The 18,277-nt window shown below is 42.0% G+C and overlaps 1 protein-coding gene across 5 annotated transcripts in view; it reads right to left on the bottom strand.

Annotated features, from left to right (window-relative positions):
* Positions 1–18,277, bottom strand: part of Phkb (phosphorylase kinase regulatory subunit beta) — a 175,650-nt gene that overhangs the window by 34,212 nt on the left and 123,161 nt on the right. For all 5 annotated transcript variants that reach the window (XM_032887767.1, XM_032887766.1, XM_032887768.1 and 2 more), the window contains 10 exons: positions 13,160–13,215; positions 12,345–12,438; positions 8,118–8,201; positions 7,559–7,663; positions 6,523–6,605; positions 6,056–6,146; positions 3,016–3,077; positions 2,764–2,926; positions 1,803–1,884; positions 202–259 (listed from right to left, as the gene is read on the bottom strand). In XM_032887767.1, the coding sequence (XP_032743658.1) occupies positions 202–259; positions 1,803–1,884; positions 2,764–2,926; positions 3,016–3,077; positions 6,056–6,146; positions 6,523–6,605; positions 7,559–7,663; positions 8,118–8,201; positions 12,345–12,438; positions 13,160–13,215 (878 nt within the window). The remainder of the gene's footprint in view (positions 1–201; positions 260–1,802; positions 1,885–2,763; positions 2,927–3,015; positions 3,078–6,055; positions 6,147–6,522; positions 6,606–7,558; positions 7,664–8,117; positions 8,202–12,344; positions 12,439–13,159; positions 13,216–18,277) is intronic.

The raw sequence follows: 18,277 nt of genomic DNA, 5'->3' as shown, positions 1-18,277 counted from the left end.
TTTTTATTTCCAGTTATTTTTCTTTAGTATCCTGTGACATAGGAATACTTTTTCTTCAAAAGTAAGAAGTTAGGGTGCCATAACTTTAGAGTGTAAACATAAAAATTATGATGAGTAACATCTGTAAGAATCAAATGTTATCTTTAAGCTACTGAACATAACAATACAGGAATTAAAACTAACAGGGAAACTCATACAAACCAAAGCTTTTTGCTGCCAGCTCTTCTGTACACCCTCTCGATGTGATCAGACACAGTTCCTAGACAGAGAAGAAGAAGTCTTCATTGAAGAGAGCTCTTAACTAAATGGACAACTTCCATTTTAAAAAAAGAGAAAACATTCTTGTTTTGAACTGACTACTTTAAATCTGTAACTCAAGTAAGAAGTGTGTATTCCTAGCACCTTTACTACATGGTATGGTTTTGAAAATTCTATTTTTTTAACTGATATGTAGCCTAAACTTTTAAACAAATACAAGTATTATTTTACTTTTCAACAGGAAACAACACATTGAAATTAGTCAACTGAGTAAAAGCCTACTTTTTAAATGGAGGCGCCTACGGCCCAGTGCCTCTGTGAGGCTACAATCATTCCAACACTCTGGTCAGCACAGCTTCTGGCTCAGTCCCACTTTGGCCATGACTCACATGGGCTCTGCACTCTTGACTGGTTTTCTCAGGAAGAAGCAATATGTCATAACTGAGCATCAAGAATAAGGATAAGGAAAAGATCTTTAAACTTTTTCTTTGTTATTTCTACAGTCTTAATTCAGAATAGTTACATCCTGGTTCTATAGGTGCCTGCAGAGTATGTCCTGGTTCTACAGATGCCCGCACAGAAGCTGGGCCTGGGGTGCGTGCTGTGTTCCGGGCTACGCAGCAGGACAGGAGTGCTACAAATGCAGGACTTGCCTGGCCCACAGATTGGGTCAGAGGCTCGTGTGGGCGACTTAAGGCCACCTCAAAACAAAGAGCACTAGCGGCGGTGGAGATGCAGCTCAGTGCACAGCATTTCTGCTCCAAGCAAGCACTACTGGAAGGTGCGTGGTTAGCGTATCTCCACTTCAACCAAAGCATGTACCGCTGGACAGGGTTCTCAGATAAGCCAAAAAGTCTGATGACTCGAATTATGTTTCAACATATCCTATATTGCTCTGTACTACAAAATGCCAGAAACAGATCACGATGTAGAACTTTAGGATTCCCCGAAGCAATAACCGTATACGAATGTGGGTTTCAAGGACCACTGGCCTTCCGCAGGGCAGTGTGGACACAGACACACTTAGAGATGACTTACTTTATAGATCACTTTCAGAGCAAAAGTCTGTTCCAAATGGCTACTGCACACCATGAAGAAGCCAGCTTTGATAAATATAGCTATTCAATACTATTCTTGAGAAATCACAGGAAGTAAAGCAGGAAACAGCAATGTCAACAGCAACTATGGAGTAATTAGAAGTTCAGGGTCACAGGCAGAAGCCAGGCTCTAAGAACAGCCGAGCAGAGAGAAGCAAGGTACTGTGTGAGGGAGGCAAGGCTGAGGGGGGGGGCAAGGGGGGCAAGGCTGAGGGGGGCAAGGCTGAGGGGGGGCAAGGCTGAGGAGGGCAAGGCTGAGGGGGGCAAGGCAGAAGGGGGCAAGGCTGAGGAGGGCAAGGCTGAGGGATGCTTTCCATGTGAAAGGGAGGGAGAGTTAATGGAAGAGGAAATCACTCACAACAGTGGGCACTGTTATGTGTCTGATAGATATTCACATCACAGAGGTCCTTTTATAGATATGCCCCGCCCCTGCTCGTTTACTCGTACCTTCCATCGTGATGAAGTTAGGGCCCTCTCTTTTGAGCAGTATACCCAGCAGGATGGTTTGGCCAGCCAGACAACCGCAGTCCTGCAACAGCAATTGGCATAAGGAACTGGGATGAAATGGCCATCAATGGCCACAGGACTCAAGTGAGAGCAAAGCACAGGATGCAGAGAGGGAACAGTCTGACAGGAATGCAAGAAAGATAGGATACCACTGAGACAGTGAATGAGATGGCTTTACAGACCTATGGGTCTGAGATGCTTGAAGGCAGAGGGTGCACAAATCAGTTTCTGGACATAGCAGGATTTAATGATCAAATGTTCCAATAAGCAAATAACTGAAGAACAGACTCCATAGTGTGTATGAGTTTTAATGCATCACCATCTGAGACTTGGCCAAGTCACTCTCCTCTTGATTTTACTTATTTATAAATGGGAGACCATGCTACTATCGGTAGAGATGGAGAGACATGTGACAGGAAGGGACACATATAGAACATATTTTGGGACACTGTGTATGTGCTTTGTGACTGCTATGTGATATTGTCGTTTATATGGACTAATAAGTTAGCCATGACTGCAAAGAAAGTATCTAGTTGACATGCTCAAATCTGTATGGCCAAACATGACCCAGTGTTTACAGCTCTACCAGTAAGGTTTCATTTCTTTTTACAAATCTGAATAATGTCAGGACCGAGTAATACATTGCTAAAACAGTCATGTAGGTACAGTAAGAGGACTGTGTTCCTCAGTGACAGGAAAGACAGAGCAGTCAATGGAGCTAACTCAGCTAACCTCTTTCTACATCCATACTGACTTTGGCCCACGAGGACACCTTTTCACTGCCTGCCCTGGCCATAGACCAGCCACCCATTTCTCTCAGAGGACACAAAGGCACACGGCCTGAATGACAGGTCCTGTTCTGGCAGCCTCTCAGGGATGGGTGTGATTATATCTTGCTTACATTAAGCTTCTGAAGGATTTCGTGGGTGGATTTGTTTTTCCACTCTGTTATGGTGATGTCTGGCTCCTGTCGCAGCTCAGGAGCATCTGCAGTACTGCTCTGTCGTTTGACTTTTGAATGCTTGGGAAATTCTAGTTCTTCAAAGCTCTTAAACTCTGGAAGCCTGGAAATCAAAATAAGACATTTCAGATTTCCCGATTTCCTAATGTAGTTGCAAGAAATGCAAAAACGAAGTAATCCAAGGGGACTTACTTTTCTGTGTCGCTAATCCGCAGAAAGTCAAGCTGTTCTACTACAGCTCCAGATATCAATGTCTGCAATGTGATGATTCAAGATGTTTATGTCTGTCAAGCTACACCCTCTGCTCATACTTCCTGTAAGTTCACTTACATACAATTTTGAAGTAATTTCCTAAATGAGCATTCTAAAATCAGAGATCTCTAAATGTAACAAATTAAAACAGAATGCAAACACCTATTAATAGGCTGGATATAACAAGCAACGAATTCACGAGTCACATTAATCGGAAAGCCACATGAGATGGTCTCTGTTCTCTGAGTTACGGGCACATATTCATTTATTACAGTGCTGGGGATTGGTCCAAAGTCTCCCCTGATCGTTTAAACCTCCAACCATATGTCTTTATTTTAAATAGGGTTCTAAAATGTTTTAGTGTTTATTAAGCTTTTAGAAAATGAGATATTAAATTGTTTTTTGGGAAAGGCAATAGAAACTTAAACCTTAGATCATAATGCTGTAATATTAATGTATTTCAGAGCCACCCAGAGATGGAATAACCAACTCTCTTACAAGATCATGAGGTTAGAATTGTTGAGGTTTGGCGTTTTGTTACCAGGACTTGGTTGTCCCAGAGACTGAGTACCTAGACCTTGCCCCCAAGTTATTTCAGAAGAGTAAATAAAGATGCCAACAGCCAATAGGCAGAAGAGACATAGGTGGGGTCAGAGGAGAACCATGAGGAGAAGAAGGTGCAGGAGAAGGAAGGAGAAGCCGCCATGGGTTAGGCGAGCCATAAAAATATGGCCCTGAGGGCTGGCAGACTGGTGTTAAGAGCTGCCCAGATGCAACAGGAAGTAACAACACGGGTTTGTTGATAGGAAAGTAGATCTAACAGCATGGACGGTAGGTATCTGCCCAGCTCTTGTGCTATTTAAGGCTTATTGTAAATATAAGGGCTGTGTGTGTCTTTTATCCAGGAACTAAAGGGCCAAAGGCAGGGTAGAAACCCAAGGTTGGGATTAAATAATTTCTACAACAATAACTTTCTAAGCTATTGCCTCTCTGCATTCTGACATGTGGCAGCCCACATTTGGTCACCACATTTTATTACTTCTCAACGATAAGACCAGCAAACTAAATGAGTCTAAACTCAAACACCTTTTTTGCTTGTCAGTGGTTTGTGGTGAGCAGTGTGAATGGGTGAGAATACACAACGGCTTTTACCTATCACTTCTAGTTACCCAGAGAACTGTCAGGCACAAGCTGTAAGTCATTCTACATTAGGTGTTCTTATTAAAATTAGCTTATACATATCATTTTCTCTCAGTTTGTTTCAAATATGAAGATGCTGTGGGTAGGAGACACTGATTTTGGTGGCAAATGAATCCATCACTTCTCTAGTAGAGACGAGAGAGGAATAATCAGATACAGGAAGGACACACAACACCGGCACTCCAATCTTCCCTGCAGAGCGTGGATAGGAAAGCCAAGTGTGCAACCCCTGCGCACGGCCCAGTGAGTCCAGGCTCTTAGACTACGAACCTCCTGAGGGCAGGGTCTTTTTCTGGATTTGCTGAATGGTGTTTCTAACATATGAATTTATATCTATACAATTTGTTGTTTGAAAAAAAATAATTTAGATAAATTCAGATAAGTATTTATTGATCGTTTGCTACATACAAGCATCATACTAGGTGCTAAGGGTTAGCATAAAAATATATGAAATATTTGGTCCCTTGACATTGATCTCAGGCTATGTATATGAGATGGATAATATAAAGTTAATACACGTCCTATGATGGTAAGTGCACTGTAAAAAGATAAATGCTCAGTAGAAATAGGCACAGTAGGGAAGGAGTGCTAGAGCAGAGGTACAGGAGGAGGCTAGTCGTCATCACATGTATGTGACCAGAGAAAACTCCTCTAACAAGACGACGTCTAAACCAGACACTGGAAGGAGGACTGTGGTTAACACTCAGGTTGAAGAAGGACTGTCGTGTGCAAAGGTCCCAGGGTAGGAGCATGCATGGTGAATTTTAGAAGCAATAAGAAGATAGTGTGGCTGAAATAGAATGGCTGAGGAGAGCTAGAAAGCCGGATCCACGATGCAGGTACAGAACGTATGGCTCACCTCACACACCATCTCTAGGACCCTGGTTTCCACTTTTAGGTGTGTGAGAAGTCAGTCACTGGGGATTACAATCAGTGTAACGTCCAGGAACAAGTGAGTATGAGAAGGCTAAGTGTTGATAATAGACTACAGGAGACGACAGAAAAATCTAGTGAGGGAACAATGGTAACCTGCATCATGGTGTGAGTCTCTCCACTCTGAAGGTGCAGACAACAGGGTGATCATCATGTAGGGTATGAGAAAGAGTCGAAAATAACTAAATTCTTAAAGCTGATAACACACTGAAAACATGCAAATAACTGTTATTTAGCATACCATATTTATATAGTCTACTCGCCCTTATTGGCTATTTCTGATCATAAAGTAAATGTTTAGCTTAAGTTCACTGGCTAATGCCAAATACTATCAGTACTCTACAGATTGCAATTTTAAAGCATCACTTGGGATTAGAGAGGATTAAACTAGTTACAAATATGTGATTTTCCTGGAAGAGGTGTTAAGGGAGACACCAGTGCTCTCCCTGGGGACCAATGGGCGCTTCCATTTAGGAGCTGTGCTGGTAATGCTGTAGTGCTTGGATGGGACAAAGCTCTCTCCTGGTTGGACAGTACAGTTCAGTAAGCAAAACCCCATATGACCAAGAGATAACCAAAATGCCTGTAGAAACCCAAGATTATAGGCAAGTCATTAGTCTACTGATAGACTTGTTTCTACAAATACCAAAGTGAAGCTGAGCTACCAAAGTCTGAAATTCTCTTAAGAAGCAGCCACTGTTCAAGCACCTGATGGGTACAGAGGGACAAACTGAGTCCGGGACAACAGGAGTGGGACGGTAAGCACAGAATGAAACTTGTAAAACACATTGAGAAGCATAGCAGATGAGCTGTCCTGAACCAGAAGTACTGAAGTTTAGAAGGCTACCTGTAAACGGTCAACATGAACTTTGACTCCTCCAATTATCCCCTTTTTAAAGGCTGCCAGCATGTCTAATATGGGGTTGAATCTGCTACCTCTAGAATAAAGAAGATAAACAAAACAACCTTATTAACAATAGGAAGCAAAATGAACAAAGAAATATTTGCTATATATGCAAAAGAGCTCGCAACATGCTAAGAATAGAGAAATACCAGGAGGCTCAGCCTTCTAACTTTCTGTGTTAATGGCATAAAGCAAGTGCAACTTTATGTGTGTGCGCATGTGAATGCAGTCCCCATAGGGGGCAGATGAGCATGAGATCCCTGGAGCTGGAGTTAGAGGCTGGCGCGAGTACTGGGGAGTGAGCTCAGGTCCCCTGCAAGAGTGAACTCAGGTCCCCTGCAAGAGCTGTGTAGGCCCTGAAGCGTGGAGCCATTTCTTCAGTCCCGTGGCTGGCTTTTTCATCAACCTACCTTATGTTGTCTTCCCGGATGAGAACAAGAAAAAGTGGGCGTCCATGCATTTTCCAATATTGCTTAATGAACTGTAGTGCATTCTATCAAAAAATTAGATTGAGGTAGGATGTCATGGAATAGTGTCTGAGATTGCTGGGATCCCTAACTGAGAGGCAAAGGGCCCAGAACAGTTATAATAGTTTATAATCAAACCCGGGATACTTTAGGCTACTTAGAAGCGAAGAATCCTTCTCACTTTACACCTTGCACTCTGTTCTGAGGTTCCTGTTCATTCATGCCTTTCTTTTCTCCCTCCCGTCATGTTTCTTTCTCACCTTAACAAAGTGCAGCTCATAAGTGAATTGAAAAACAGTTACTCCCCTGCTCCATCACTCAGAAGACTGTCACTACTCTTCACTATGGATTAGTACCAAGAAGCAGAAGAAAATGAACCGCATCTGTAGAAACCATCCGTGATGTGTGGACAGTGCTTTGATTGGCTATGGAGTCCCATCACCATCACAAACTTTCTGTGTACCTGACTGTTTTACAAATTAATTCATTGATCACTCAGAATGGCCCTTTGATTGTCTGGTTTTACAGATAAAAAATCAGAGTATACAGGAGCTGAATGACATCTGAGAACACACAGCTGGTATTCACAGAGTCAGGGATTGACAGACACAGTCTGGCTCCAGGTGTTGTGGCCACGGTTCTCTCTCCTCTCCACACAGAGTAGAGTGGAACAGATCCTAACCATACAGTTATGGGTTAGTCAAGATCCTACTGGACAGTCTTCACAAGTAAAATTACTCTAATTTTTCTCTCAAAGGGAGATGAACTACTAATATCACACAAGCATAGTTTTAAACATTATCACTTATAGAAGAGTGGGATTTCATTTAGTGTGGCTAGAATTCCAAACTCTGCAAAGGCACTGTTTTATTTGCATGTTTTACTTGATGAAGCCCAGCGTCATGGACACCCAGGAGTCCTCCGACTAAGACACCTGTCAGAAACCAGTGTGAACAAGGTCACCTCTGCCCAGAGCTACCTTTATGTCATCTATGAGCAGGAGCACATCCTGAGACATGTAGAAATCACTGAGGTCGAAGATGATAGGGTAACAAACCACGGTCCTTCCTAGGATGCGGTAAATCTGCAAGAGGAAACAGAAAGCACACATGCAAAACACAAGGCACGGCGCCCCGCATCTCAACGATAATTAACACAGATGCTTATTTCTGAAAGGGCAAATGATAGCTTGCAAAGTCCATAAAGAGTTAACTTTAAAGTTTTTGCTTGAGTCACTGTGACAGTAAATTTAAAGTAGAACGTTTCTCTCTCTGAGGCTGAAACCCCTGTGCCTGAGTACATATTGTTACAAATGCTTTACAAGGCTCAGCAAAGGCACAGCAGTGAGATGTTCATTTATCCCAGGAAGCTTCAATAATACGACACACAGTAAGTAAGATTGATGTGCAGAAAACTGTAACTCACATAACTGCCTCAAGTCCATAATGGAATGTGACAGGGATGGCCAGAGGCCAAGCATGACTTCCCCATGCAGAATTACTACCCAACAGCACTCCATGAGGAAAGCACTCTCTCACCTTTGAAGTACCAAGGCAGCCAATGGGCCTATCTGGCCTTCCAGACAGACCCAACTTTTCATTGATACCCAGGTGGAAATAAGCCTGCAAGACACAAGATACTTGGCTTAGCAATGGCAACTATAGAGAAATGCTGCCAGGGAGGCCCAGCTAGGACCAACACACAGCCAAACAACTCTGGCTTGGGGGCAGGCACTGAGTTTTTCAAAGCAAAACTTTTAGATTCAATTAACAACATTCTAGACTGTAACACTGTTATCATACTTGTAGACCAGAACAACCTGCTAGGCTTTGATTCATAAAGCAATTCAAGAGACAGATGCTTCCCTTCTCTCCCCCCTTCTCTCTCTCTCTCTCTCTCTCTCTCTCTCTCTCTCTCTCTCTCTCTCTAAATATATATATACACACATATATATATATCCACTTAAAGTTATTAAAAATATTTTATCAAAATGAAATTATTTTACTAATTTGCTTTCTGATTACATGAATTTCAAAGTATTCCAACCCAAAATGTTGGTCTTGCTTATTCTCATACCTTGTACAACAATTATTTGACTCTGATATATTTTGAAAGGGGTGTGTAAGTTACTGAGTAAACCTAAAGAAGCATCAAAAGATTCTTAAAGGACACAGATTAAATATACGCTCGCAATATACAGAAGGATCAATGAGTGCGCATTTACATAAATGTGTATTCATAATACATGATCTTTTTGTTTCCTAGTTATCGAGTTTATTATGGAGGTGTCCAGACAAGACGTACAAACAGATACATTAGAGGGCAGGAAGGGTGCCACAGTAGAATAGCAGTAACTAGGTCTGCTAGGAGCTGAAAACCTCCCACCAGGAAGCCCTTTACCTACATAGCCCCCACCTCCTGATGAAATTGTTATTAAAAAAACTTCAAGGGTTGGGGATTTAGCTCAGTGGTAGAGCGCTTGCCTAGGAAGCGCAAGGCCCTGGGTTCGGTCCCCAGCTCCGAAAAAAAGAACCAAAAAAAAAAAAAAAAAACTTCAAGTGCTATCTTTGGATATGCAAATGGACTTGCTTGACCAAAGAGACTGCCCTTTCTTTCTGAAATATAACACCTAGCTTTCTATCTTCTCCCTCTCCCTGCCCCTCTCTTTCTATGTTATGTATGTGTTTATTTCTCTCTATAGATACAGATGTAAAATTTACATAGGTTTTTACGTCAGTCTTTTGGGTTGAAAGGATATTTCATTTTACTTTCATCCTCATATATTCAAATATTTTTTGGCATTTTTTTTTTCCAGTGTAGGGTCTTGATTTTTCGTGTTCCCCTGTCTGCTGAGTATTTGTCCTTCTTTTTGTAAGATAGAGAGCTTTACCCTTTGAAGTAAATGTTTATTCAGGTTTCAATGTGAGAAAATCGGAGAATTACACTGTAGAGAGAATCTCTTAGAAGCATCACCTGTTAATAAAAAAGCCTGATGGCCAATGAGCTGAGGCAGGAAATAGGAGGTGGGACACTGGCAGGAAGAGAGGTTTCTGGGAAGTAGCACGAGAGTAAGAAGAGCTGCAGGGAGAGACCGGAGAAGACAGAGCGAGGAGACCTGAGGAGACGCAGAGGCGTGCCAGGACTGAAGGAGCTGCAACTAACCAAACGGTAGACACAGAGTGGTTGGAATGGGTTAGGTACGTTTACGAGCTACAGCCTGTGGCCTACGCATTTAATAATAAATGATTAGTCTAGTCTTGGAGTGGTTGCTTTGGGAACTAAGTGGCAGGGAGAAAAAAACGAAATTATAAAAAATACTTTTTATATTACATGGTGTTCCAATAATAACATATTTTTGACTAGAAAATGTCACAATCAGGCTTGATATCATAGGTTTATATGCTTTATTTAGTGACATTTGCCAGTCAACTTCTAAACTGCTTTTTTGGCATCGTAAGTGTGGCCTTTCTGTCTTAGTAAGCTAGGAAAGTATATTCCTCTATCTCTTCTTCTAATTGATTTTATACTTAAGTCACTTTAAAAGACTTAAATGGGATTGGCCAGACGGCTCAGTAGGTGAGGATACCTGCCTCCAAGCCTGAGTAAGGCCTTGATTTCCTGGATAGAAGGAGCGAACTGACAGCTACGAGTTGCTCTGTGACTGGCACGTGTGTGCGGTGGAAGGTAAGTAACTGATGCTGTAATAGGTTCTCTCACACCACTGAGCTCTTGTGCTATTTCTCCTTTGGAACCGTGCGTTCTTCAGAAGTATGGCCTGACTGGCACAGTGCCTGGCACATGGCTGGTCCTCAGGAAATACTGAATGGATGGCCAGGTGAGCAAGCGATTAGGGATGACCTCCCTAGCCTATTGTGCAGGTATCACTCTAAAGCAAGGAGATTACAGTACATGACAGAAGGTTTGATAGACCTTCCCACAATTACTTTTACATTTACTTAAATAACAGTACGACTAAATTATGTGATATTTTTGGGGGGCCAGAAGTAAAATTCACCAATCAGGATGCACAAGTTGAACTCAGCTTACTTAGGTAGGAAAGCTACTCCTTATTGCAGTGAAAGGACTCTCCGTTGTTCTGAACTATGACATGGGAGCTTTGACAGCTGAGTAGGTGGTGCCTGGTAAGTAAGGCGGCCTCCATGTATATAAACCCCTATAACGAGGGTGCCGAAATCCGTGGGAGTGAGCGAACCACTTGGAAATGCAGACATGCTTCACCCTAAGTTCGTAGTCAGATCACCGAGATGCAGTCATCAGCCACATTGCAAGCTTCAAGCATCCAAGGCAGCAGCCCTGCTCCCAGCTGTCTGTCCTTATGCCTTGTTAGTGTGCTGAAATAGGATGCAGCTTCTCAGAAGAAAAGGGGCAGCAACTGCCATCAAGACGTGTGCCTCAAAATAAAATTAGCAAGAAGACTTTTTTTTTCTTTTAAAAGGCAGACTTAAAACAGGTGGTTTTAAACAACATCATAGGGGAGGAAGCCCACACGGCGGCTGGTTTGGAAGACAGGATGTAGCTGATTTGGAAGACAGGATCAATACTCTTCCATCTTCACACGAGCATAGGGAGGCCGACATCTTGCTCATAAGTCTGTTGTAAGTCATATTCCACCCAAAGTATGCATCGTTTGCTAACATGTTTAAGACAGTGAAGTGTAGTTGGACATGCCTGATTCAGATACTGCCCAACTGTGCTTTCTACTGTCTGGTGTTGTGGTTTGCCCTGGAGTTATCTGTATTTCGATGCTGACGCAGATACTGCCCAACTGTGCTTTCTACTGTCTGGGGTTGAGGTTTGCCCTGGAGTTATCTGTATTTCGATGCTAATTTCACTGCCCCAAAGACTGCTGCCTCGTCAAGGACTCAGAACTCAGGTGACTTCACCAGAACCTTCTCTCCATTGAATTTGTAAAGTACTGGTGAGGGGCAGGTACAGGATAGAAGGAGGCCTGTCATTGGAGGAGAAGGAAGGATGGGCGGGAGAGAAGTTTGAAGGAAGAGGAGGAGACGAAAGAGAAAGGAGAGACAGGAGGGAGAGAGGGGCAGAGAAGCCGTGGCAGGACAAGATGGCAGGTGATAATAAGATTGTGCTCTGTGTATTTACAGGTTGTTATTAATGTTCTCAAGGGATGGATGTACCGGGCTTTGTATGTTTAAGTGGGCAATTATATCTTACCAATTCGGTCAAAGATTATTGTGTTGTGTGTTCTTTATGTGAGGGTTTGAGTGTAGGAAAGTGCGTGGCTTGGATGTGTTTCCGCCAGATATCTAGCAGATATCTTGGGGCACCGCGGTGCGGACCTAGCAGGGTAAAAGACAATTCTTACTTTTTTATTTTTATATTTTTACAACAACAGTCTGGGATCACACCGCAGTTGGTACGAACACCTACTGTAGCTCTTCTCAGAGGGGACTGTAATAACTGGTTTTTGTTGTTGTTTTCTATGCCATAAACATCACTAGACTCAGAGGTCACTTAGGTGACCCACAGTGCTTTGCACATGTCAGCTGTTTGCTGGTGAATGAATGATTGGCCTTTCACATAAGAACTGCAGTAGGAGATCATCCACACAAGGAAGGATTTTGTTCATTTTGTTTTCTAACAATGTCTGATAAAGTGGACTGGTCACCTTAATTACCAACTTTAAGACTTCACGATTTAAACTTAACTATGCATTTTGCCTTTGAATTAAGGCCAACCATTTTGTTCGGTGCCAGGCAAGGGGAAGTCTCAGAATCACTTACTTTCACGAGCTCCTGCTGAGGCCAGATCTGAATAGGCTCCACCTGCTGGGGCGTTTGAGTCTGAATCCCGTAGGTATTGAGGAAGACCTGAAGGCTAGAGAGGTCAGAGGTGAGGGGGACAGGGAAGAAGAGAGAGCTACTTTTACACAATGCATTTATAGTTCAGGAACTGTGAACGAAGGAGGTAAAAGGGACAGATAGGGCTGGCTTGGAACAACATATGGTAACTGTCACTATCTGCAATATACCACGTATCCCAGAGTCCAAAGCCCTCAAGGGCTTCTTCCCCAAATTACTGGGAGACTGAGGGGCAGTCAGAAAGGCAGGCAATGATTTTGGTAATCTCTGTAATCTATGGTCACTAATTTCTCAAGTTAATGTCCATGCTTAAACATGAAAAGTATACTTCATGACATGTAAGGTCACACTGATGATATCCTAGAAACGACCGAGGTTTATTTCTACTGCCACCCTCAATATGGTAAACATGAGGCAGCACCCCCTTCCCCTCACAGCACCCCCCATCCACACAGCACCCCCTTCCCCTCACAGCACCCCCACCCTCACAGTACCCCATCCCTCATAGCACCCCCTCCCCCTCATAACACCTACACAGCACCTCCCCCACTCCTCAATATAAGCATGAAGCAGCACCCCAGTCACAGCACCCCTTACCCTCACAGCACCCCCCTCCACTCTCACAGCACCCCTCCCCCTCACAGCACCCCACCCCCTCACATCACCCCAATATGATAAACATGAAGCAGCACCCCCTCCCTTTCGCACGAAGGACACACCACTCCTCTGCATCTCACCGTTGGCTTTCTGCTACAAGTGCCACATGAACCACCAAGTCATTTTCCAGTGGGCCCTGCAAGGCAGAAACAGGAAAGAGAAACAATGAAAAAAGATGTGGCCATGCCAGCTATAATGAGAATCAAGGACAATATTAACTATCTCTGAGGTTCATTAAAGTGACGGACAGCAGCTGGATCTAAGCACTGCCTTTCTTTTCTCGCCCACCACTGCCTACTAATCAATTTGATGGCGTAGACAGAGTAACGGAAGACTGAGGAGGTAAAGTCATAAATCTCATCACCGCTGGAGAGGCCAGCCTGTCAGGGCTTTTTTGAATGATGCATAAGAGTAGTTTGGGGACCGAGAGTAATTTTCCATCATTTAACTCTGAAGGGAAGATGAGGAACTAAAAAAGTTCAATTTATGTGCTCTCCATAAAAAAATGACAGAGTAAAAACTGTTCATTTGACATCTTAACCATATATAAGATTATTCCTTTTGCTGTTAGCCAATTTTCCTTTGGTACTTGTATGTATGTATATAATATTTGATATATATCAAATAGCTTTTTTCTAATATATAGTTCCTACACATTCGGCTATATGACATGATCACTAAATATCAGTCATTGCATTTGTAGTTATAACTAAAGATCGTACTGGGAATTTGTTACTCGTGTGGGAAGAGTCGCTATAATACATATTACACACATATGATTAAATATATGCTAAAATGAACCCAGTTTCAAGCCTGTATGAATTAATAGTGTTAGGGAGCTCTGGACGTACTGATCAAATACAACCACTTCTCAGTTGCAAGTCCAGCATCCCGACAGTATGCTGTCAGACGGTATGCCGGAAACTCAAGCACACCTAGCTAAGGTTACTAAGACCTTAATAAGACCTTGTAAATGACTGTTTCTCAAAACAGAGAGAAAAGTAAAGTATTCCGAGTGAAGATTTCCAACAACAAATGCAGGCCTTAAGCTGATGAGAACTAGGAGTCCCTGTCTCTGGGATGAAGGTGCTTGAGTCTCAGCAAACAGCAAGTCAAAACATACAGCTCACCAACAATGAAGCAGCCACGGACTGACGGGTCAGCTGCCATCATCTTTCTGAATCACACGTGTTTGTGTTAACACTGTTGCCACTGGGATGGCCCAGTGTTGAGAGCTAAAACAGCCTTTGTACCTTAAATCACAGTGAGGACTTGGTTATGACTGAAGAGATCCTAACAGTACTGAAAACCAGCATATGAGGAATTGGAATTTATGTCATCATGAATTCCAGAAAGCATTCAGCAGGGGTAGCACCACTACAAGTCCATTCCTTTCACTATCCAAGTCAGAACCATTTTCTTTAAAAACCAATTGCTATTTAAAGATTGCAATTTTGCTGTGTCAATTGCTTTAATTAGAAGAGAAGGTAATTAGTCCTTTCTGAGTGATAGTTTCTCTAATGTAATATTTTCAACTTCTAAAAGTCTCTTTCCCTCTCCTTCCTGCAGCACTATGGTACCATTATTTTCTGTTTCCCTCATTTATTCACAAACTCACTTGACCAGCACATTACAATGATTCTCATACTGATGAAAAAGCTGAGGCAGAGACTGTTAAAAAAACAAAAACAAAAACATATCAGGGGCTGGGAGTATAGCTTTGGGCAGAGCACACGCCTTGAATGTGTGAGGCCCCTGTGTTTGATCCCAGCAGCACAAAACCAATATTTCTACAGCCAAATTAAAGTCAGTAAGTGGCAAGGTGGGGATTCAACCCAGTCTACTTACACCACTACAGTGTGGTACATGGCTTCTTACCCCTTGTTCACCCACACGCCCTAAACACATTCCATCTCTCCATCCCGCCTTCAGTGGCATCCTACTCTAAGGCTCCATGGTCCTCACTTAGTAGTCAACTAACTCTTCTATCTGCTTCAACCTCAACTCTGTCTGCTCATAACCTCCATCCTACAGACAGGTATGTAAAAACCAGAGAAGATCCCTGAAAGTCTAGTCTTCAGACAGCTATTTAAAAATTGTAAGCCCATCATTCGTCACTGATTCCCCACCTCACCCCACATGTGTACCGCACAGACTCCCCAGTGCTCTCCTGTCACCGGTGGGACAAGAACTAAACTGCTTTCCATGGCTTTAAGGTCCTGCTCTAGCTCCTGCCCACCTCATCTTCCTCTTATTCCCTACCATGTTCTAGTGACACTGAGCTCTCTCTGCCCTTTCACAGCTGAGTTCCCATCACAGGGCTTTGGCAGTGGCTGTAATTACTTAGTATGCTTTCTTTACAGATGACCGAATGAATGTCTTCTCATCACATGGGTCTCAACCCTGATCCCTTCCTCTGGGGTCTTCTCTTTCCTACTATGAAACTTGCTTTCCCTGGGTCTCTCCTGCTCCATTGTTGCATTTTACCTCGAGGTTTACCTTATAGATCATGCCAGCTCCAGAAATTTTTGTTATATTATTTATTGTTATTCAATCAATAGAAAGTAACTCATAAAAATGTTAAATCCATTTTTCTTTCCAGCCCCTGCTCCCAGAATGACAATTCTAAGATTATTTATTAATGAATGCCAAGTCCAAAGGCTTTGGCTCATTTCCTCATTAGTTTTAAATTTATTTAAAACATTTTCTCTACATTTCTCCCTTTTAGTCCATTAAAAGGCTCTGTCTTTTCTATCACTAAATTACATACAATGCAAACACTTATGAAAACCATGAGGTCAGAATGACACTCACAGTGTCCGTGCATTTGTATCTGGCAACTTTGGAGAAAGCGCTTCACCATCTATCTTGTCTTAGTGACTTAGTTTTATACAGAAATCACTTTCCATCATAATTTGTATTTTTAAACATAAGAATATTTTCTTAGACCTTAAAATGTTTTCTTAAATCCTGATTTGGATTGTAACAGGTAGCATGATTTGCTGGTTTTTCCACATAGGAACAGGCCTGTAACTGGCTTAGACGTAAAAATACCTTAAGCTAAATCTTCAGCTAAAATCAGACAATAAATCTTATTGGTTATGGGATTTTTAAGATTCATCATGTCATCCTTCACATGGCATGCTTGAAGAATAATTATAATTGGTTATTGATCAAATTAACTCATAAAAAGAGTTGTCTTTTATCTGCTCAAACAAGGAGCAAAAATTCATCCTTAACTGATCTGTGTGCCTTGTACAATCCATGAGTATCTTAATACTAAAATTCTGGTTAAAGGATTCATATATTACAGAATGTGCAACTCTGACAAGAATCATCCTCAGGGATGCTGAAAATGATCTACTGTTCTAGCTTCCAGCCTCCTGAAGCTGTTTCCAGACACTTGCTCCCAGAACAGCTTCAGGAATAGCTGGTGATTCCTGGGTGACCTTGGTTCATCCAACCATTCAGACATCCGGTCAGAGAGCTTCAGTCAAGCCCTGATCCTTTCAAATATATAGAGACTGGATAACAGATTCAAAATCTAGCTTTCTTAAGTCTAACCAATTTTTCCAATTTTCCTACCTCTCCCTACCCCTTTAAACACACACACACACACACACACACACACACACACACACACACACACACACACACACACACATTCATTGCACCTATTTAACAGGAAGAAGCCACATAGAATCGTCATCCCTATTCCTTAGGTTTGGCTGTCTGGTTATGGTTATTCTATAAATTATAGATATGTTGTCATTTTAAGGAGTGATTTGGAAATGGTCATAATTTTGAAAATGGAGGAAACTAAATAGAGAGCTTAGACTTGGAGATGTCTGCCTTTCCTTTGCTCTCCTCTATCTTTTCTTTCCTAGGTAAAAAGAAGGAGGTTAAGGGAAAAAAAGGAGGATAGAGTAAATATTATAAGAAATTAGGTATATGGAATAGATTACTAAATTTATTCTTAAGTAAAACATTGTATAACCATAATCTTACATTGGTAGAAATCTTTATAATTGATGCAAAATTGAAATTATAATTTCTTACATTGGTACAAAATTTATATATTGATACAGGATTGAGGTTTTCATTGGTATAAATCTTTATATATTGATACAAAATTTAAAATTAATTTTGTTAGTCTTGGACAGGCATTTTGCCTATGCAACTCATTTAAAAATGCAAGGCTTAGAAGGAGTCCTTCTAATAGCTGCCATTACAAACTGCTTAGGATGATTAAGTAATGCAAGTTAGGGGCCAAGTAGTAAACTCGTGGTTATATTAGATTCTGATTTAACTATAATAAAGTGCTTTCAATATTATCCAAATAGAAATAGCTAGGAGTAGTCAAGGTTTAACAGTTCACATATACTATAAGTACATAGTCTTCAGAAGCATCGGAAATCTGTAGAATATAACATTTAAATTCACTTCATTATTAATATATATTTTTGACTAGAAGACATGTCTACTCCTGACAGTACCCCTTCACAGTTCAAAAAGATATTGAGCATCATAACATCTATTTTACTCAGAATTTCTATTCCTGCACATCATGACCAAGAAGCAAGTTGGGGAGGAACTTACACTTGCTTACATTGCTGATTTTCACCAAAGAAAGCCAGGACTGCATTATGTTAATTTGGTCCCCAAAATTACTCAGAACTCAGTGTATAGAAGATGCTGAGGGTGCCTGCAACCAGTTGGTTTTGGTTGGTAAATAAAGTTGCTGGCAGCCAACAGGAAGCCAGCAGGGAGACAGAGGTGGGACTTTTGGGAGTCTCGGGCCAGGGACCGAGGGAGGAGAAAGGAGGTAGCTGTTGGGGAATGGAGTAGTTGCCACACCTGAGAAGGGCAGAATAGAGAGATGGTCGACATGGAAGAGCTGGGATCATGGCCCAGGAAGACTGTAGGTCTGGGTTTGGGGCAGCCAAGATGGAGTATAGAGTGATTAGTGAGTGATTATTGAAAAGTACATCAGCCACGTGGAGCTAGGAAGTGGCCCAACCATTGAGCTGTTTAAGACATATTAAAATAAACATTAGCAATGTTTGAGGTTCCAAAGACTTCTGGCATCACTCCAGCAGCCACCCTGCACTCTGACAGGAGCCTGCCCAGTTAAGGGAACCGACCAAGAAACACAGAAAGGAAAGAAGAATAATGGATAGGAGATTCAGGAAAGGATA

The sequence above is a fragment of the Rattus rattus genome, chromosome 17, assembly GCF_011064425.1.
Source record: "Rattus rattus isolate New Zealand chromosome 17, Rrattus_CSIRO_v1, whole genome shotgun sequence".
NCBI lineage: Eukaryota > Metazoa > Chordata > Mammalia > Rodentia > Muridae > Rattus > Rattus rattus.
Note: the sequence above shows the minus strand (reverse complement) of the source record. Positions and strands in the feature narration are given on the sequence as shown.